Source organism: Anolis carolinensis, unplaced genomic scaffold (genome assembly GCF_035594765.1).
Source record: "Anolis carolinensis isolate JA03-04 unplaced genomic scaffold, rAnoCar3.1.pri scaffold_9, whole genome shotgun sequence".
Classification (NCBI taxonomy): domain Eukaryota; kingdom Metazoa; phylum Chordata; class Lepidosauria; order Squamata; family Dactyloidae; genus Anolis; species Anolis carolinensis.
In genome coordinates this window covers 9,844,109-9,865,722 of record NW_026943820.1, presented here as the reverse complement: position 1 = coordinate 9,865,722, position 21,614 = coordinate 9,844,109, and the positions used below count along the sequence as shown (strand labels likewise).

General features: G+C 39.6%; 1 protein-coding gene across 5 annotated transcripts in view; it reads right to left on the bottom strand.

Moving 5' to 3' along the window:
• Positions 1 to 21,314, bottom strand: part of chd9 (chromodomain helicase DNA binding protein 9) — a 71,998-nt gene extending 50,684 nt beyond the window's left edge. For 3 of the 5 annotated variants that reach the window (XM_062961838.1, XM_062961841.1, XM_062961842.1), the window contains exons 1-4: positions 21,182 to 21,313; positions 13,237 to 13,339; positions 10,841 to 10,933; positions 6,241 to 7,824 (exon numbers count right to left, since the gene is read on the bottom strand). In XM_062961838.1, the coding sequence (XP_062817908.1) occupies positions 6,241 to 7,797 (1,557 nt within the window). In that variant the 5' untranslated portion in view covers positions 7,798 to 7,824; positions 10,841 to 10,933; positions 13,237 to 13,339; positions 21,182 to 21,313. Of the gene's footprint in view, positions 1 to 6,240; positions 7,825 to 10,840; positions 10,934 to 13,236; positions 13,340 to 21,181 lie in introns of all 5 variants that reach the window. The other 2 variants (XM_062961839.1, XM_062961840.1) reach the window with 1 other exon arrangement.
• Between the last annotated feature and the right edge of the window lie 300 nt (positions 21,315 to 21,614).

Here is a 21,614-nt window from a genome sequence, read left to right as displayed (position 1 = left end):
GCTTACTTTCCATTTAGCAACTCATTAAATGGGTCTATCTTACCTGCAACGAGCCATGGGATTTAGACCCGATGCTATTAATACTGAACACACCTTGTTTGCATATTTATGTGTATAATGATATCATGTTTATTTAAGAGTAAATAATTTTAGATATTAAGGCATTCATCTTCTGCAGTGATTCCCTGACCACTAAGCCCCCTCACCATAACCCTTCTTTGCTGTAAGGCTGGCTGGTTTCCACCTCCAATGAAAAAGAGATGCAATGCAGCCTTGGGCATTTTTAGCAGATGCAACTTCTTCAAAATAGATTCCATTGCAGTCATGGGGCAGAGGGTGATTCTTATTTGGAGATCAACTGCTCTCTGAAAATTCTTCTGGACTAGAAGCCTTCTAGGAAAGGGCAACTTTGTAAGGTCTATGGTACTCTTTTTAACCTTCAGGACTTAAAAAATTAAGAAAGCCTTCTTTAGTGTTTCATTTTGTTTTATTTGCTTGTTTGGGAGCACACTCTGATTTGCCTCCATGCAAAACAACTGTTCCTGGAGTCTTTAAGGAACAGGAAAAAACACTTTTTGGTCTCAATTGTTTTCTTAGTGGGGTCAGAAGAGCCCAGGACTTATAAAAACAGCCTTGGGCCCTTCACTTTGCCAAATTTTGTCCCATAGTATTCAACAGCTCTTGATACAGAAAATCATGTGGGTAAAACAATTGGATTAGGCAGTAGTTTCTCAGGCTGCACATTCTTCTGTTACCATTTCGCATCTAAATTAAGAAACAAGATCTATTGTTTGTAATGTGCTGTGTCTGTAATTTACAGTTGTCATGCAATATACAACTTTTATATGTATTTTAATAAGCTTTTTGGATTATAAACTGCTTGAAGGTTAATTGTGTAGCTCTACCATTTTTCAGTGCAATATTTCTATTTCCATTGTTAATTGTTGGAATACATCCTCATTTCAAGCAGAGTGTGTTCTTTTAATTAAATAAACAGACTCAATTGATTTTTTCTGTTTTATCCACTTAGCTCATTATTAATAATTCTAATTTGTATCTCCAGCAACTGCTCATCTTAAACATTGTTTAACTTTTTCCCTCTTATGTGATAGTCAATCTTATTCTGTACCTACTTTCACGTAATAAAGAAAAATAACTCAAAAATAACTTTACTAAATAGTTGCAAGAATTACTCAGTGTACTCTCATAATTATTAAATCACTGTGCTTAAAATGGATGTGCAAAAATACCCATTAAGTAGTTGGTAGTCTATTAGTAATACAGTGTTCCCTCACTTATCGCTGGGGTTAGGTTCCAGGACCACCTGCAATAAGTGAAAATTCGTGAAGTCTGGACACTATATTTATTTTAATATTTATACATTGTTTTAGTAGTTATACACTATTTTAAGTCTTTATCAACCAATCGTGTGTTGATAAATCACCTCCTTCTCCTCCCATTGCCGCTTGGGCTCCTTTTCTCTCCCTTTGGCTTCTCCTTCCTCCCTTCCTTAGGCTGTAAACTGTAATTTTTTATGATTTAAAATAGTCTTTTAGAGTTTATTGAAAAACCGCAAAACAGCGAATCTGCGAAAAGTGAACCGCAAAGTAATGAAGGAACACTGTACTATCAGCATATGCCAATCTACTGAATTCTACTGTTTCCAAATAATTCTGCAGAAATATTTTACTAAATACTGAATTGTATTCTGTATTCTAATATGTCATTGAACAGTGATACAAAGAAGAGATGAACATATTGTTTCATTCTAAAACCATATAGTGCTTTATTATCCACATAGAGCTCAAGATAAGTATTTCCTCATTTTTTTGTTTTGTTTTTTAATCATTGGAGACAGCGCTCCAAAAACATGGATTAAACATACAGAATATCACTGGAATACTGAAGTAAACAGGAAAGTCTCCAACAATGCAAAACAAAGGCCACCAAAATGATTTCAGAATAATGCTAGAATAACCATATTCTTGCTCACAATATTAAGATGATTTCCTAATTGCCTGGTATCTCTAGTCATACAGAGAAAAAAACTCTGTCATATTTCACACCAAAAATCACCTTGACAATATTTTCCAATAGCAAAATCACTTAAATTACATATAAAATCTTGAAGGCGGTACATGAAGAACACTGGACAATGAGCTGCAGCCCTATTTGTGCTACAAAGATTAGAAGATCAAAAAGAGATCCAAGAGAGATGAATGAACTGTTGCCAAAACAATTGAGAAATTTGCTCAAACTGTTTATCTAATAATGGAATTACTGAAGTTACAGTTCATTTCTGCTAACCGACTTAAGGGGCCATAAATGACACTCAGAAAATGGAAACTCAAAATATCAGCTTGATGCTAAGCAATCAAGACCTAGTGTTAGTTTGTTATGATAACTGACAGTTACCTTAGAAGTCACAATAAATCATGGTTTAAACTTACAATAAACTATGTTTTACTGTTATGGCTATGGGCCATATTGAATATCCAATTCACATTCTCCTCCTCCTTTCCTCCTTCACTAAAAACACAGCTTGTCATTTCACCTGGACCTGACAAATGAATAGTTTGTTAAGCTAACATTAAACTACAACTTTAGAAAATTCAGTATTTCACCAAATCATGGTTTTAAAATGACCAAAGTTTGCCTTTTAAAGGCAATGCAAAATAGTTATCAGGAAAAACAGAAGTGAAAACTCTCTGTCTTCTCACTGTGTCCACATTGAAGAGGTTGGGGGCGCACTGGAGCGGAAGACTTACTTTTATCATAAGTCACAGTGTGTCAAGTTTCAAATATAACTCCTTCAACTGAATTCACAGCTCGGTTGTAAACTCTGTCAAACGTACCTTTCTAGTTATTTAGCAACCAACACTTCAGTTCTATTTAATCTATCTGTGTTTCCACCATACACTCCTTATATACTGTAATGACCCATGAATTCCACATTATCTCCCTTCACCCACTGCTTCCTGGAATCCACTTCCTGTTTATCTTTTGGTTGAAATAAGCACACAGAAAGCCAATAGCGCAAAAGCTACTGTTAACAACTCTGCTTTCTGTTATTTAGTTTCCTGGCAAAGCGCTAGGCAGACTCTGCAGTACATACAGTACACCAAGCAACAGCTAGGATCATATTTCATTGGTAGCTGCCATTCTGTGGAAATCCAGGACACAGAAGCTTTTCGCTAACAAAGAACTGACAAGACAGACAACAATCCACCTCTGGGGACTTTCTTGGGATTTTAGAAGCATTATGTGAATAAACCATGCAGATCAACACTCTAGCAATACAATGATGGCTGATTTGCAAGATCATATTGCTTTGTAAGATACTCATGGCCCATACACCAGAAAAGTTTGGTCAACATTACCAGGTGAATTGGCATTTACTTACTTTTAAATCTGGCACATTAATAGGAATGCAGGATTTGGTTTGCACAGATGACAACATAAGACAGTAATAAATAATAATATTTAATATTTTTAATTATTATAATATATTGTTATTATATAGGGCTATGGAATTATTTTATTACTTTGAATAATATAATAGTGGGCAAACTGAATGGTATTGCTTTCTTACATGTTTAGCAAATGCTATCCCCTTTTCTTCCACCGTCATGTTAATGCAAAAATATTGCTGGTATTTTAGGGGCAGTTTACAAAAAAAATGAAGGCTTTTTTGAAACTTGCACCTGTGCTTCTGTAACTTTGAAAATAATGTTAGTAGTTTCAAATTGTAACATACATCTATGAATCATCACAGCCCCCATCAACTGATAGGTTGTATTCTGTACTTTATAATGGTGGCTGTCAGAAAGAAGGGAAATTCTCGGTTTAAGCATCCAGATTATGGGATTCATTCCCAAAAAAGAAAAACATAGCTCTCACTTTGTAATCCTTTCAACACCAGTTAAAATCCTTACAATGTCATTTGCTTCAGAAACATCTAGATTTTTCAAACTTTTCTGGAGTTTTAATATTTATGAAAATCTTGTGCTACTCTTGAGTCTGTCTATGTATTATTTTAGACTCTTTTGCTGTTTTTATGCAACACTAAATTTATGGTTGCCTTTAACTGTTGTAATCCTTACTGTAAATCACTTTGAGAACTTTGCTTTTCCCCAGATAAGTCCTGCAAACAGGCAAGCATTTAAAAGATAATTTGGGCAAGCACATAATTAAAATATTAATTATGATTAAGTAGTTCGGATACTAAAAACTTTTAAACATAGGTTTAAACAGAAAACTTGGATGGTTGATATTGGAAATTTATGTTTATATGTGACTTAAGATGTTTCAAATTATTTCCTTGCTACCTATAGCACGGAACTTTCAAATCATAAATCATCTAGTAATTTGGCATCAAGATGATTATCAGGGCATTTTTTGATATTTAAACACAGCCATTTTAAGTACTTAAATATTTTGCAATTCAAGCTAACAAGAACCCCCCTGCCAAGTTTAAATACAATACAGTAACTTCCTGTCAAGCAATTGGAAGTACTGCTTAGCATCTAACCTGTCTTCTAAGATATGATAAATATCTTCCTAGGATCATGCCTCCAAGATTTCACAAACACACACATCATAATAAAAGGAAAAAAACAGCTATATTCTGATCACCGCAGCATAAATCCTCTCTTAGAAAGTTCATGTGCAAATTGCAATCATTATTGACAATTGATTTCAAAAAGTTACTGAAGCAAATCACATTGCAACTAAAAAAGTGTTTTCAAAATAAATGTTAGCTTTTCATTACAGTTACAAAAAATGCTACAATAACTAAATATTCATCAACATTTACGAACCTTGGTTGTTTTGTTTTATGTAGCTGAACTACTGTATATACTTGTGTATACTTTGAGCTCATGTAAAAGTTGAGGGCTGGTATGGGGGCTAAAATTACATATTTTGATGTTACCCATGGCGAGAGTCATTCTGTGGAAAGGGGAAAGTGCCACTGCCATCTCAAGCAAGGGGCCAGCTATTCCTGAGCACCATTTTCCTGTCTAAGCATTAAAAAGTACAGTAGTAGTAATAAAAGATTTGGTGCTTCTTTTAAGTTTTCCATGAACAGATTAAGCACTTGCCTTTTACTACTCTTCAAGGGGCTGGTTCTTTTTTTTTTTTAAGTTAATGGTACTTCCATTAACTCATGGAGAAGTCCATTTCTGAGTAAAACTTCTAGACTTGTACATGAGTATATAAAGTAATTCAGCTTATTAAAGACACATATACACATATTTAAATAAATACACATACATACAATAAGGACCTTCATGATAACACATCCACAAACTAGTGAAACTGGAGATCTTTTCATGAGACAGGGAAAAAACCTGAATCAAGCAGCACGGAAGTCTCGATTTTATGTTTGTTTGTTTTCTTCCAGTTCACACCACAAAGCTCAACAGTTGGCAGAATTGAAAGCACAAATACAGACAGCAGTCTGCCAAGACAATCCAGATCAAAGTGACAATGTATCATCAATATTTGCAAAATGTGTCAGAATGCTGTATAGAATGGAACAAAGTAAGCCACTCTGTTTTTTGTTGGTTTGTTTTTTTGGCTGAAGAGTGGTATATAAATGCTCTCAATAAAATAAACAAAAGATACTGAGGATGTATGATGCTCTTTAGTCATTAGGATCCTACTAGTGACATACACTGACAGAGCCCTTATCTACAGCAACTTCGATGAACACTGTGAGCAGAAAGTATCCACTAACTCTTTATATAAATTCTCATTTCCTGGCACAACATAACTTGTTAGTGTTGGAAGACTCAATTAGTGAGGAAGGGGATAGGAAAATACATCTAAGCACTGGTTCTGGGCAGCTGAGGAAAAGAAGCCATCACCTTCCAATGGGAATACAGCAAACAATGTTGTGCAGACAGAGAGGATAGGAGCCTAATTTAGTATCCTGGTAGAAATGTATGCTTCGCTAGCATCATGGCTGGATTATGGCCAGTATTCCAATCCATAGTTTATAATGTTATCATATAGACATTACAACAAAGTTACCAAAATTCCTCAGTACCTTTTTTAAGAATCACGCTTTGACATCACCTTCCCGCAATTCCAGTTGAGGAGAGGAGGCTCCCCACTGAGGGAAGATGGTTTTGCCCCAATGTGGTAACTGAGCCACTAATTACTTTTGACCAACACCAAACTAAATAATTAAGTGATCACAGTATCGCAAAATCCTGCCCCAAAAGCATTACTTACCTGGCCTTGCGCATTTGCACGCTTTCGCTCTTGAAGACGCTGATTAGAACTGGGAGGACACCAGGGCTGGCTGCAGTTTTGGGACTGACTCCGTGCAAAGTGAGAGGGTTGTGCTGTGTTTGGGACAACACGATGTTCCAGAGGATGTTCTCTCTCATTACTGGAGTTGTCCTGAACAAATGTAGATTCATCAAATTGTGGAAGAAGATCTTCCTGAAGGAGAGCTTCTGGATCTAGTTCTGTAAATGATTCAGCTTGAGACTCAACTTGTTGAAGCAAGTTCTCATCTATTGATGAAAAGCCATTGCTTTCTATAGGATCACTGAAATGACTCAGCTGAGAACCAGAGCCAGAAGGGGGAGGAAAATTAATGTTCGCAACAGATAGTTTTGAACTACTGAAGTTGCCCTGAGAATGTGCGGATTGCAAGACTTGGTAATTATTTGAATTCAATGATGCAGTTGAATTAAGCATGCTCTCTGTATTCCGTTGCTTGGTTCGTCTTTGATGTGCAAAGGTATCATTCTCAGAAAAATCAGTGAGAGGATGTGTTTGCTGACCAGCAGAAAGAGCTGTAGAAGACTGCAGAAGACTGGTAGGAGATATGTGGTTACCAGAGTAGGAAAAAGGAGCAGAAAACTGTGTATTGACAACAGAGCATGGTGTTATGGTTGGAGAGTGTCCATCGAAGTTTCCTTCTTGATTCCCACAGAAGTGGGGTGAGTCATTCACAGTCTGAGAAAATGGCTGAACAGAGATAGACTGTTGGGAGTTTGACAGTCTGGCAGCTTGAGGTGGATGGGGGACACTGGTTCTATGTGGAACAGATGCATTCATTTCCATGAAATTTTCTGGTTGATTCCGAGTGCCATCTCCTGTACTAATGCCATTTCGGTTCTGCTGTGACTGCAACGAGGCACACGGATGGTGCTGTTCGCTGGCCTGGTATAAGGCAAAATCGTGATGTGCTACAAAGCTTTTGTTTTGCTGCATAGACTGTGAATGTCCTTGATGAAAAGGAGACCCATTCTGATTAGAAGTGTTGCTAGAAGTCTGGTGCCCCCACATTGGGCTTCCATCTGCCACATCAGGAAACAGTCCATTGGTTTGGGTTTGGGAATGAATGGGTGAACAATTAAACTCAGAATGAGGCGACAGAACATTTTCAGTTGGGCTGCTGAAAGACTGATTCACTTGTAGTTTCAGAGAATCATATTGATTTAGTTGTTCAAATTCATTCATCTTTTGCTGCGTTTGTGTTTCCTGAACATGGTTTAATGAGTCAATGTGTAAAGGCTCGAACTCCGCACCCAGGTTCAATTCGTCAACGAGTGAAACAGGTCCAGTCTGTACAAAGGCATCCTCTGACAAACCTTCTAGGGTATCGCTAAAAAGGTTGGCATCATCAAAAAAGTCCATCATAGGATCTGTCATCTTGATATATTTGCACAATTTTGACACTACCAGTTGCCTCTTGCCAGCATACAGCAACAGATCATTTGCAGTGATCAAACACTTAACTAAGCCATGATGACATCCATTAGCACTTTTGAGCATATAATGTCTTGAAGTATTTAAAATAGCCTAGGCAAGAAGGGGAAAAAAGCAATTAAGCAGATACTTTACAATAAGAATGTATGGAACTTGTTTATAATTATGTCACCACCCATAACCCAATTTGGTCAGCCACCATGTGACAGTAAAAAACAGAAGAGTTCTTCAAAATAGAACAGTAAAAATCAAGGGTTGGAATCATATGGCCCTATAGATATTGTTACACACCAGCTTCCGTCATTGGCTATAATGGTTTGGACTGGTAGGAGTTACAATTTGACCGTGTCTGGAAGATTTTTTATCTACCTCTGACATAAAACAAGATTATTTCAACTTGCTAACTGACCTATTTCCTGGGTAAGCATGCATTCTAACACCTACAACAATGTACATGGATCTGTTTATATGTGTGTGTGTACCCTTTTATTATAAAGGAAAACAATCCATGATTTCAAGTTGTGTTTTCTGCCTGCCGTGTACATTATACAATCTATATCTGCTTAAAGAAGAAGTTGTAAAATTTAGAGATCTCTAAGAGATCCTACACTAAGTAAAATTGTGCATTTGAAGATAAGTCTCCATAATTGTTTAGAAGAACAAACTGTCAGCAGGTTGACAGCACAGTGCTTCTTCATCACATGAAGATAATGAATTGAAATTAATGTTTCTACCTGCAATTGAAATTTTATTAGTATTCATAGTCTGTATATTAGAGAAAATTAATAACCAACTGTGTTATATTTATAACTCTGCTTTTCTGTTTAGCCCTGGTTTATTATTTCACATAAATTAGTAGACTTTGTTCAATGGATCTATTTCCACAACAAAATAAGCTAGGGATTTGTGGGAATCATGTTTTTTTTAAATAATAAGCAGCTTGTAGCACATACAACTTGAGCCTTCTTATACACAAGAAGAACAAATTAAATTGTTTTGTTTTTTTTGTTTAACAACTTTCAACCTGAAAGGGCCCCTGAAGTTCTGCACAACAAACAACATATTAATTTTTTTTTAAAAAAACAACAACAAACCAACACATTTAAATATGCTCATTGTCCCAAAGGCTAGTCTTGGTTTTAAGGACCAAAGATCATGCTGAATAGTGCAATCTAAGTTGACTACTAGATGCTCAAAAATGACACAACTAGTAGTTTTTCTGTCATACTGCAAAGTGGACAGATTCCTTTCCCCCAAATATTCCAAAGAAACTGGGCTTTTCTGGTTTCTTGGAAATGAACATTGGAAGCAAATTTCCTGTTGCCAGATAACAATATATTGACCACAGAGAAATTCCATGGTTTGTTTAAACCAAGAATGGACAAGTGTTTGGGGAGGGGAGATGTGTGGATTTGCTTAAAACCAAGATCTTCCAGACCCCTCTGGAAGAAATATAGATTCTCTTAAAGCTTCATAGGAAATTCAGAGAGACCTCAAGAGCAGCAAGTACCAACTCAAAAGTGACAGATTACCTCTGAACCACTTCATGCAAGGAAATGGTATAGAAGAGAGATGTAGTACAGTTAATTTGATGTTCCAACTTGATAGCAAGGGTTTTTTTAAACCAATGTTTTGCTTTTATGTTTTCAGTCACAGTGTCTTGGGGAGGAATTCAGAACTCATCACACTGATTTGTTGAGATGACATTTGCTACTGTTTTCCTCTAATGTTGTGATAGTGTGATTTGCTCAAGATCACGAAGTAGGTTTTTATGGATGAGCAGGGATTCAAACCCTGTCTTCCAAAGAGCTAGTCCAACATACAAACTGGTTAAGCTTTCTTACAATAATACATATCTGCAGTATACTTTCATATGTTTTCCCCCCTAAAAAGCAGAGTAGATAAATATGGACCTCTGGATGATTTTGAACGATTCCCACAGTCCATTATCATTTGACACATTGGCTAAATCTGAAGGAAGCTGTAGGCCAAAAGTCAACAGAAGAACCATTGCTGCTCAACACAGCAACAAAGTTTGAAGAATGAAACAAGGTTTCTGAAAAATAGCTCTGCCACAAGGAACCAGACCCAGACTAAAAACTCCATTCAAAATATAAATCATGCTCAACAAACTAATCCACAAAATCCAATTTACTGGAAGAAATATCAATGTCATTTATTTGAATAACCTATTCCAGAACTTTGTGTTGTTTAACGTTTTTCCCTGTAAAAATACATGTTATACTCTTTCTTGGGATTTCAAATGTAAAGCATATTCAGAAAACGGAATGAATTTAAGTGAAATTAAAGTTTTATGGAAATAAATGATATACCTCATCTGAAACTCGAATTGGTGATATTTTTGAAGGCTTACTGGAGCCCAGGGGTCATTCCTTCCCACTAAAGCACTCACATCCTGACACTTTTTGCTTGGGGAAGTTATATTTATCTATAGAGTACATCCCCTTTATCTGTGGTCTCAATATCTATGTTTCACTTATCCTTGCTCCAAAAAAAAAATCTGTTCTGGAAGTGTTTGTGGACCTCTCTCATTCCTCCAGCACAATTCTATGGTATGCTTCCAAAGTCAAACTCAAAATATAAGGTTTACGATTATCTGTAGTTTCAGTTATAATGGGATCTTAAAACGCATCTCTCATTGATATGGGGTTGTTCTGAATTGATGTTAATTCTTTCACAAATGCTTGAAACTTAAATTCACTACAAAGTCAGATAGAAGTACTAATTTAAAGCTATTTCAGATCACCTCTGTAACTCTCCCTGCAAAGGATTCAAAATAAAAGTTCAGCAATGTATTCCCCAATGACCTAAACTGTATTGCATTTGAAAGGTTCAAACTGAGAATTGACTATTGGTCCACTTCACTGAAGGAGTTTCCGGGGTCAAGAATGCAGATTACCTAGTTTCCAAGGAAGCTTATGTTGCTAAGTTAATCACCTGCAGAAAAACTCCATAAAGGTTTAGTGATAAAGTTACATGGTAGTTCCACTAAAATTAAATTTCAGTTGTATACAATACTTAGTGTTTGGAAACAGTAGAATTGTATTATACTTCATCTGATTAACAGGCAAAATAAAGGTATGCTTACCCATTAATAAATAGCACATTTTCAGCTGCAAGCATTTTACATAATCCTTAGAAATAGTTGGTCCATGATAGATAGCTCATTAGCATTAGAGATCTGAAAAACAAATCACAATATTAGAGACAACCAGAAATTCTCAAAATAGTTGCTTACTGTGCAAATTTAACTTCAGTTGCTTGACAAGTACTATTAAATTAACTCAGGAATGCTATATGAAACATGTCACAATCTAGATGTACAAAACTTGGATGCCTAAACCAGACACTGCATGTTTCTGAAAGTAACTGACAGTGAACTGACATTTTGATACAAAATATTTGTACCAGCATATCATTATGTTTTATCATGGGGCACGGAGGGAACAGTTATACTTCAGTCTCATTCAAAGCATGTGTGATATCACCACAGATCTTAAATAACCCCTAATACTATTGTAAATGTCAATTAAAGAAAGAAAATGTTGCCTCCTACAAAATCTATATAGAAATACCACAGCGTGGTGCTGATTTAGCCATGATTTTAATTTTAAACCAAGCAAAGCAAGAGAAATTGGAAATCTCTTGGGGCTTCTTCATACAAAAGCTTTACAACTAGGATCTGAGTTGGTTGGTATATACTGGTTAACTGTAAGAGTACGATTAAACACAGAACAAATATATTACTATAACACAGTGAATGCAAAAAGGGGATGAGGGAATGACAATCTAAGAAAGAAGAAAATGATGGAAAAGAAGCCTACAAGCTCATTAAGGTGCCTGAATGAGAAGACTTTATCTTCACATATCTTTCTCAAAGCTTTCTTTTGCAGCATAGCTTTTCATTCTGAACACATGAAGTTTGATGCTGATATGACTCCAGGCTGCAGATTCCACTATCCACTCTCTCCTGTAATGTTTTGAAGGGTTTCTCAAATCTTCAGGTACAATTAAGTTCTCAGGGTTGCAGGTAGCACCGTGTTTCCCCGAAAATAAGACAGTGTCTTATATTAATTTTTGCTCCCAAAGATGCTCTAGGTCTTATTTTCAGGGGATGTCTTATTTTTCCATGAAGAGGAATTCACATTTATTGTTAAACAAAAAATGAACATTTATTATATACTGTACAGTAGTTGTCATCACAAACCAGCATAGCCAGACAAACTGTGAATCCTATCAAGAATTTCTTGTTACTACCATTATTTCCATGTACAATACTCTATGGTAGGTACATTTACCAATCCTGCATGCTCTGGTGTTCTGTTCGTTTCGTTCTGTTCGAAACAAAAACTTTGCTAGGTCTTACTTTTGGGTGAGGCCTTATATGTAGCAATTCAGCAAAACCTCTTCTAGGTCTTATTTTCTGGGGATGTCTTATTTTAGGGGAAACAGGGTAGCTTGTTTAATGAAGGAAAATTCTGAAAAATCTATTATGAGATCAGAATGCAACTTCCTTTTACTTTCCAGGGCCCATTGATTTGGTGACATTGAATAGAATAAATACACTTAAAAGACAAACTTAACATTGTGTATCAGTGTTATAAAATAGAAATATGCCCTCAGACTTGCTGTTTCGCTAAGAATATAGGCAGAACTTCATAGTGTACCCCAAGCTCCATTTTGTCATGAGGTAAGACCTGCTGCTATTTTTAGATATAACATTCCCACACACACAAAACACATGCATAAGCCTTGATATACTGATATGGAACATGGCCATACAGCCCGGGAAACATACATCCCTGTGATCCCGGTCATGAAAGCCTTCGACAACACATTGAACTGTGCTTTTGCACAGCTTTTGTATTCTAGAGAGGACAGGGGAGATGTGGCTACACCATGAGGACCACTGTGGAAGCAGAGTCAGTGGAGCAGCTCTTGAGCAACAGAATGGATGTGCATCATTTTCCATTGTGAAATAAGGGCTCATGGAGCAAACAATAATAAATTGTGCCCTCATGGGCAATGAGAGCCTTCACTATACAAGAGAGACTGTGAAAAGTGCCCCGATGAACATTATTGCAATTCACTAGTAGGATTATGTCCTTGTAAAGTTAAACATTATATGAAGGATTTCAGCCTATCTTCATAGTAGCTTGTGTGTGTTTTTATAAAATACTATGCGGAAGCGACTGAACGAATAAACAACAACAAAAAACCTGCTTAGAGAAAAGTAACATTCAAACTGAAAGCAAGCAATTTAAAATCAACCAAATGTCATTCTGCAATAAAGAAAATCTAGGTAGAGCGTATACTATTGGTGTTATCAAAGATACAGTATACATTATTTGCAGTGTCGTAAGTCCCTTCAGTAATTACAACACTGCTGTTCAATTTCTCTAGGACCACATAAATCTGATCTGATGCCCAAGAAAAAAAAACATTCTATTTTCAAAATAATTATCTAACAAAAAAAAACCTTACCATTTGGTGCAAAAAATGGTTCCCTTATGTGGGTTGTACTCTGTCACATAGCTATCAATCAAAAATACTTCCTTGCAGCAATATTGTCAGTATAGTAGAAAAACTGGGAAAGAAAAGGAGGTAAACATTATTAAAGCTAAGACAGAGCTATCACATGAACAGCCTTTAACACAAAAAGAGCTAAGGAGTGCTAACAACTTTGTAGATTATTTTTAATTAACATCTATCAGAGTACAACACATGCAAAACACACAAAATGTTAGCCAGATAATTTTCTATGTATGCATAGAAGGCATAATAATAATAATAATAATAATAATAATAATAATAATAATAATAATAATGTATAAAAGTACTCACTTCACACTTGTTATTTATCTCTCTGGCCTAAATCCATTTGTTAGTTCTAACTAGACTAGATTTAATAAATCACTTGCTGAATGGTTTGTTAACAGATATGAAAATTCCATCAATGCAATGAGTCTGTCAATTCCGTCAATTCAATGAGCACATGGATTTAAGCCTATACACTTCCACATGTATACCTTCATTACACCCAATATATATAAGCTAACTGTCAGACAATTCAAGACAGATAAAATAGGGTGCTTCTTTATAAAACACATAATTTAGATATCAAACCTGATACTGCAAAATATAGTCATCACCATCAACTTGTAGAACTTTAAGGAGATTATCTTAGTTTATGGAGGATAACATTACCAAGTGAAAATAATAATGATAATTAAATATCATTCCTATAACTGCTGAAAACCTAACCTGAAAATTTTAAATGTAGAAACCGGTATCCAATCAATGACTGGATCCAGTAAGGGATTTCTTTTGAAGACACAAACTAGCCCTCGAGAAACTACGGTAACATGAGTTTCGTAGTCTTCAGGGTTATTAGGAAAAATATGTGGTTGCATTATTTGCTGCTCCACAGACTACTGATCCTAAAATTACTAGACCTGAGCTGGAAATGTCAGTAACATTACTGAAACATAGTGTTCAAGAATATGACAGGCCAGATTTCTCCCCTTCTTTTCTGAGTCCCTTCGGGATAGAAATGAGGGAAATAAATAAATAAATGTGTAACTCGAGACTTCATATGAATGTTAGTATTGTCAGAAATATGCTCACTTACAAAGGAGCAACCTACACAGAAGAACTTCAAGTTAAATATTCAAAAACTGTTTTAAGACAGTTTCGACAAAAATATTAGTACAGTAATGAAGTTATGTCCAAAGGTGACCTATATTTTTGTACAGTTACTCTACATAACATATTCTTGGGACTGCCAGCATATCTCCAAAACTTCAGACAGAGTCATTTTCCAATCCTGTCAGCAAACCCTTTAGCTGGAGATGTCAAGAAAAGAGTTTGGTACTTTTGTATGCATAGTATATGCTGTAACACTTAAAGAGCTTCTTTAAAAATTCCATTTCTACACATAACCTCTTATTGAATGTTACTCACAGATCAAATGTATATTGAGTCGCATTCTATAACGGCTACAGACTCTGTGACAATTAAATAGTAAAGGTTATGACAGCATTTTGTTTATTTGTTGTATGCGCTATTTCTAGTGCCGGGAAGCTATACAGCTTTATTATATCAAATATGTGTAAGACCTATAGTTTTATGTATGGAACAGAGAAACCAGTACTATCTGAGCCATTTACCTGTTTGATGCATACTACTATCAGTTATCATTGCAGCTCACCCTTCTGTAAATACCTCAGAACTTTGTGAATAACTGAGTGTGAAAGCAAAAGTAGAACTATCTAGAGATCTTTCTAAGGCATTGGTAGCCTTTAATCTAGATTTTTCAGGTTTAAAACGTCGTCTAAAATGTCAGTGTTAATTTCTAGAACAAGGGGAGATGTTAAAGGATTCTAAATAACATTATAAAGACTTGCCAGGCAGACCTCTGCTGCCAATTGAGCTTATGAAATGGGCATTTTATGAGAAATTGCTTGGTTATAGTTCCAAAATATATATTAAAGCAAAAAATATTCAAGATTAAATATGTTTGAGAATAGAATACTCTGTCATTCTGCATATGAGATGCTTAATCTGTAACATGCTAAAAATTATAGTTTCTATACTTTTCACATAGGAAAACCCTAGGGAATTTGTGGGACTGCCATAACAAACTATTTGAAGGCTTGTACACACACCCCTGTACAATTAATGATTATTCCAATGGGGGGGGGGAGGCGGGCTCAAAGGACGGTAGGGCAGAAATATATAGTAATTCAAACTCAGGCTTTATCTTTTGCCATGTAATGTGCTGAATCAATTCCTACACCACAATTTTTCAAGTCTGATTGAGCTGTTGATCCCACGCACCTGTTACCATAATTTCTGAAGAGAAGTTGGCACCAATATCTTCAGAGCCTGATTAAAGATGATTCTGTTTTAATCTCCTAAACACCAGGAGTGAGGATGAGTCTTATTTGCCTCTGCTCACTTGACAGCAACTTGAATTTATCCTAACTTTCAATTTATCCTAACTTTCCAGTAAGCCAGTCTGTGGTGCTTTTCCCCTCTTCTCAACTGATTTCCGTAGTCTGGCTATTCTATTGCATTATTGTAGGCAAGTACACTAGGACCCTTGACTTAATGTTAGGTGAGACATGCATCCTTCCGCTGCTATTTTTTCTCTGTTGCATTTTACTAAAAAAAGACTACAGAATTGGGTATACAACTGCACTTTTTCTCTTCCCCTCTTGACTTGGCAATATCAGGTGAAGCTGTACACACTCAGAAAAGAGACACATGAGGTAGCGATCCCTTCTTGGTCAAAACGGACCTCTGTGTGAATGACTGAGAGCTGAACATTAGTTGCATTTCTTTCATCCAACTTTGCTCTTCCTTCATAAAGGCTAAACCCTGGCTGCAGGATATAGTGTGGCATGCTACTCATGCCCAGAAGCCCTCACCCACACACTGTTCCCAACAGAGCTTGGAAAACTAAAAGCCCTATATTCAGATCCCTGCCCTTTCTTTCAAGTCATACAGTGGTGATAAGGAAAGGTGGTCGTGGCAGCAAAGTGCTCCAAGACTAAGCAAAAAGTAACTTCACAGGTTCATCTATTCAGTATCCATAATTTCACAGATCTGGGTAGGCAATGAGACAAACAGATAAGTGCAGGAGTAATGCTGGGATCAATTCATTTGATTGTTTAGTGGCAGTGTACTTGAGCATGAGGAAAACAATATGCCTTAACATAGCATTTCCCTTAACATTTCATTCTCCCCATAGTTATGAGTAGTTGGAATTGCAGGCCATACAGCAGCCTCTGTCATGGACTTTTGAGAAAGATTTCTACTCTACTGGATGAGATATAATTATGATGGGAGAAGGAACTGCTAATTTGCTGATTATCAGAAATGTGTGAGTGTGTATAATGCATATGCAACTTTCACAATCCCAAGAGAGGGAGGGTCTACCTTAGCACAATGTTTGCCAGTTAATTACAGCTAGCAGCCCAATATATCAACCATCACTAAAAATGCAACACATCTTGCTTCAGGATCAGATCAGAGATTCCACTAGATCATCATCCTGGGCTTCATCGTGGCCGGTGAGAGGCATCAGGAATCCCCATTATAAAGCTCCTCCCCTGAAACAACAAGCATTTGGTGGCATACTGCCTCTGAACCAGGAGGTTCCAGAAAGCCATTTAATTCCCTAGCACTGGAGGAAGAAAACACTTTATCTCATAACCTTAAGTGAAGCATATTGGACATCCACCTACATCACACCTCGCTTTATAGGATATTTCATAGGGGCCTGCAGGATAGCATGAGACACAAGAATAATGGAGATATGGGGACGAGGAATAGCAAATTTAGTTTATTAAAAGCCATTTCCTTTTTTCTTGCATGTTGTGTCTTATTTAGATTGTAAGCCTGATTGTAAGATTGTAAGAACTGTCAAATTAATAATTTGTAAGCCACTCTGAGTGGGATATAATCCCCTAAATTAATAACCTTCCTCTTATGATTCACATTTGGAACAGATATCTTAAAAGAGAATAGACGGTGTGTGGGGAGGTCTGCTGTGGGGACGTATGGCAATCATTTGGGGGGGGGGGTGGCAATAACTTCTCATTTCTCTTGCCCACCACCTACAGCAAGGGGGAAAACCCACAGTTTTATTTCAGTCAGGCAAATAGGGTGAAGCCTGAGATTACTTAGGACAGAAGTAGGAAAAGAATGAAGCGAGGATGAGCTGAGGAGGGGGAAAGAACTAAAAAAGAGTGAGTGGGAGAAAGAGATGTTGGGAGTCAGAGAAAGAAGACAGCCAAGAATGAAGCTAGACACATTCCTTCCTTCCCCTGATGCGAACCTGAAAGAAACAGAGCGGAGGGAAATAGCAAATCCTTCTGATTTTGTCTTCCCACAACCTGCAGCAAGGGGGAGGGTCCATTTTTAAACACTTTCAGAAAAATGGAGGTGGGTGAGAACAGGAAAAAACTTTTTTAAAGGATGGAAAAACAGGGAGGGGGAGAAACAGCTGAGATGGGGGAAAGAATAAGATAGCCAAGAGAAAAGGTGTGACGGGGAAGCAACAGGAGGCTGCCTAAAGCCGAACACCTTCCTTCTTTCCCCTCGTGGGAACCTGAAGGCAGCAGATGGCAATTATTTTTTTTCTGGGGGGAAGAAGATGGCAATCGCTTCTCATTTATCCTACCCACTATGTGAAGCAAGGGAGGAAAACGCCCCATTTACAACCCTTTCAGGCATACGGAGGTGGGCGAGACCAGGGAGGGCTTAGGACAGGGACGTGGAGGGAGGGAGAAAGAGCCAAAAGAAAGAGAAGAGGAATGGCATGACAAGGACAGCACCAGGAGAAGAAAGTCTCGAGATGCATACCTTCCCTCCTTCCTCTAGTCGGACCCTGAAGCCAGCAGAAGGCAGGCCTTGGTTTTTTTTGGAAGAAGATAGCAATCCTTATAGAGGGTGGGGAAATCCCTGGTTTGGGTTATGTTTCGGCGGGGAGGGCAGATGGCAATCACTGCTGGAGAGGGAGACAGCAATCACTTATCATTGACCCACTATCGCCAGTAACAAGAGATCAAAATCATTTTAATCCCTTCATGCAAATATAGAGAGGACCTAGGAGAGGAGTGGGAAAAGACTGAAAGAGGTGAAAGAGTGAGGGAAGGGAAAAAGGGGGAGTGAAGGGAGAAGGTGTGACAGGGACAGCACCAGAAGGCCTCAAAATGCACTCCTTCCTTCATCCTTCCCCTCCTGTGAACCTGAAAACAGCAGAAGACAACCCTGCTTTTGATGGGGATGGAGAGAGGATGGAGAGAGAGATAACAATCACTATTTGGAGGAATTGGCAATCACTGGGGGTTTTGGAGGGAGAAGGGATGAGTGCCATCTCCTCCCCTCCAAAAAAACTAGTGATGGGTTGGGGAAGATGCCAATCCCTTCTCATTTATTCTTCCCACCCTCTGCAAGAACAGAAGAATACCCCCTTTTCCAACCCCTTTGAGCAAATGGAAGTGGGTGAGGCCAGGAAAGACTGGGAATGGTGGAGAGGAAAGGGGCAAGAGGCCAAGAGAGAGAGCATGAGAGGGGCAGCACCAGGAAAAAGCTGGAAAGGCACACCTTCTTTCATTCCTCTTGTCAGGATCTGAAGGAAGCAGACAGCAATCCCTGCCTACTGGGGGAGGAGAGATGGAGATGGCCATCACTATTTAGGAAAGAAAATGCCAGCTCCTGTTTTAGGGGAGGGGGCAATCTTGAAAGGGGAGGCAGCAATCATTTCTCAATTATCAGCCAACTCTACCAAGGAGTAAAAAAAATCCTTTAAATCCCTTCAGCAGAATGGAAGTGGATAAGACCAGAGAGAAATTACTTAGGAAGAGCCACAATAAAAAGATAAGATGGCCTTTAAGCAAATGGAGAGAGACCAGCAGAGGAAGAAGGCGTGACAGGGAGGAAGAGAAGGTGTGACGGGGAGGAAGAGAAGGTGTGATGGGGAGGAAGAGAAGGTGTGACGGGGAGGAAGAGAAGGTGTGACGGGAGGAAGAGAAGGTGTGACGGGGAGGAAGAGAAGGTGTGACGGGGAGGAAGAGAAGGTGTGACGGGAGGAAGAGAAGGTGTGACGGGGAGGAAGAGAAGGTATGACGGGGAGGAAGAGAAGGTGTGACGGGGAGGAAGAGAAGGTGTGACGGGGAGGAAGAGAAGGTGTGACGGGGAGGAAGAGAAGGTGTGACGGGGAGGAAGAGAAGGTGTGACGGGGAGGAAGAGAAGGTGTGACGGGGAGGAAGAGAAGGTGTGACGGGGAGGAAGAGAAGGTGTGACGGGGAGGAAGAGAAGGTGTGACGGGGAGGAAGAGAAGGTGTGACGGGGAGGAAGAGAAGGTGTGACGGGAAGGAAGAGAAGGTGTGACGGGGAGGAAGAGAAGGTGTGACGGGGAGGAAGAGAAGGTGTGACGGGGAGGAAGAGAAGGTGTGACGGGGAGGAAGAGAAGGTGTGACAGGAAAGAAGAAAAGGTGTGACAGGAAAGAAGAAAAGGTGTGACAGGGAGGAAGGGAAGGTGTGACAAGGAGGAAGAGAAGGTGTGACAGGGAGGAAGAGAAGGTGTGACGGGGAGGAAGAGAAAGTGTGACGGGGAGGAAGAGAAAGTGTGACAGGGAGGAAGAGAAGGTGTGACAGGGAGGAAGAGAAGGTGTGACAGGGAGGAAGAGAAAGTGTGACGGGGAGGAAGAGAAAGTGTGACAGGGAGGAAGAGAAGGTGTGACAGGAAGGAAGAGAAGGTGTGATAGGAAGGAAGAGAAGGTGTGACAGGGAGGAAGAGAAGGTGTGACAGGGAGGAAGAGAGGGCCTTTCTTCCTTCCATCCCTTCCTCCATCCTTCCTTCTTTCCCTCCATTCTTCCTTCCCTCTCTCCCTCCATCCTTCCATCCATCCATCCTTCTTTCCTGCCCTCCCTCCATCCTTCCTTTCCTCCATCCTTCCCTCCTTCCATACTTCTCTCCATCCTTCCTTTCACCTTTCCTTCTTTACTTCCATCCATCCCTTCATCCTTCCTTCCCTCCTCCTTTCTTTTCATCCTTCATTTCCTTCCTCCTTCTTCCTTTCCTTCCACCATTCCCTCCATCCCTCCATCTTCCTTTCATCCTCCCTCCTTTCCTTCAATCCCTTCCTCCTTTCCTCCATCCTTCCCTCATTCAATCCTTCCTTATTTCCTTTTCTCCATCCTTCCTCCTTTCCTTCAATCCCCTTCATCCTTCCCTCACTCAATCCTTCCTTCTTCCCTTCCCTCCATCTTCCTTTCATCCTACCTCCTTTCCTTCAAGCCCTTCATCCTTCCCTCACTCAATCCTTCCTTCTTCCCTTCCCTCCATCTGCCTTTCATCCTACCTCCTTTCCTTCAAGCCCTTCATCCTTCCCTCACTCAATCCTTCCTTCTTCCCTTCCCTCCATCTTCCTTTCATCCTACCTCCTTTCCTTCAAGCCCTTCATCCTTCCCTCACTCAATCCTTCCTTCTTTCCTTCTCTCCATCCATCCATCTCTCCATCCTTCCTTCCTTCTCATGGGGGGGGGGGGGGGGGGGGGGGGAAGGGAGGAAGGCAGCAATGGCTTCTCAGGGAACGACGAGGGGTCAGAAAGCCCTGCAAAATCCCTTCAGGGAAGGTCGAGGGGGGGAAAGTGGGGCGAGGAGGCGTGACAGTGGGAGGCCCCGGGACCCACGCCTTTGGTGAGGCTCCAGAAGGAGAGAGAGAGAGAGGCAGGCCCGTGGGTCTCCTCGAGTGACACCTGAGGGAAAGAAGCGCCTGACACGGGGAGGGCAGGCCATGGCGGCCACTCCCCTCACTTTTTCCTCAACCTCCCCCCCAAAAGGCCCATTTCCTCCGCTTCCCCGCCCACCCGGCTGCGAGTGCTGCTTCCTCTTCCTCCAGGAAGCGGGGCTTACCGGAAAGGAAGCAGAGGAGGAAGAAGAGGCCCCGGCCTGAGGGGAGAAAAGGCGGCGCGGCGGCGGCTGAGGGAGGAAAAGGGGGCGGGGCGCGACGCGGCGTGAGTCGCCCTTTAGCCCCGCCCCTTTGTCCCCGCCCCCTTTCCCTCCCTTCAGGCGCCTTCCCTTTTCTCCTCCGCTCCTGATTGGAGGAGGCCGCCTTCCCCTTCGCGTCCCGCCCCGCCCTCCCTCTCTTTTACGCATGCGCAGAAAAGGAGGAGGGAAGCGGGAGGACGGTCCGCCTTCTCTCTCGCTTCCTCCCTCCCGCGCGCGCCCAACCAACCACCGCCCCCGCAGCCAATCAGGCCACGGGATACAAACATAGCTATATCTATTTCTCCTTCCTCTATGTGTGTTCCTCGTTGAGGATGTGGGTGGCGCTGTATTTACATAT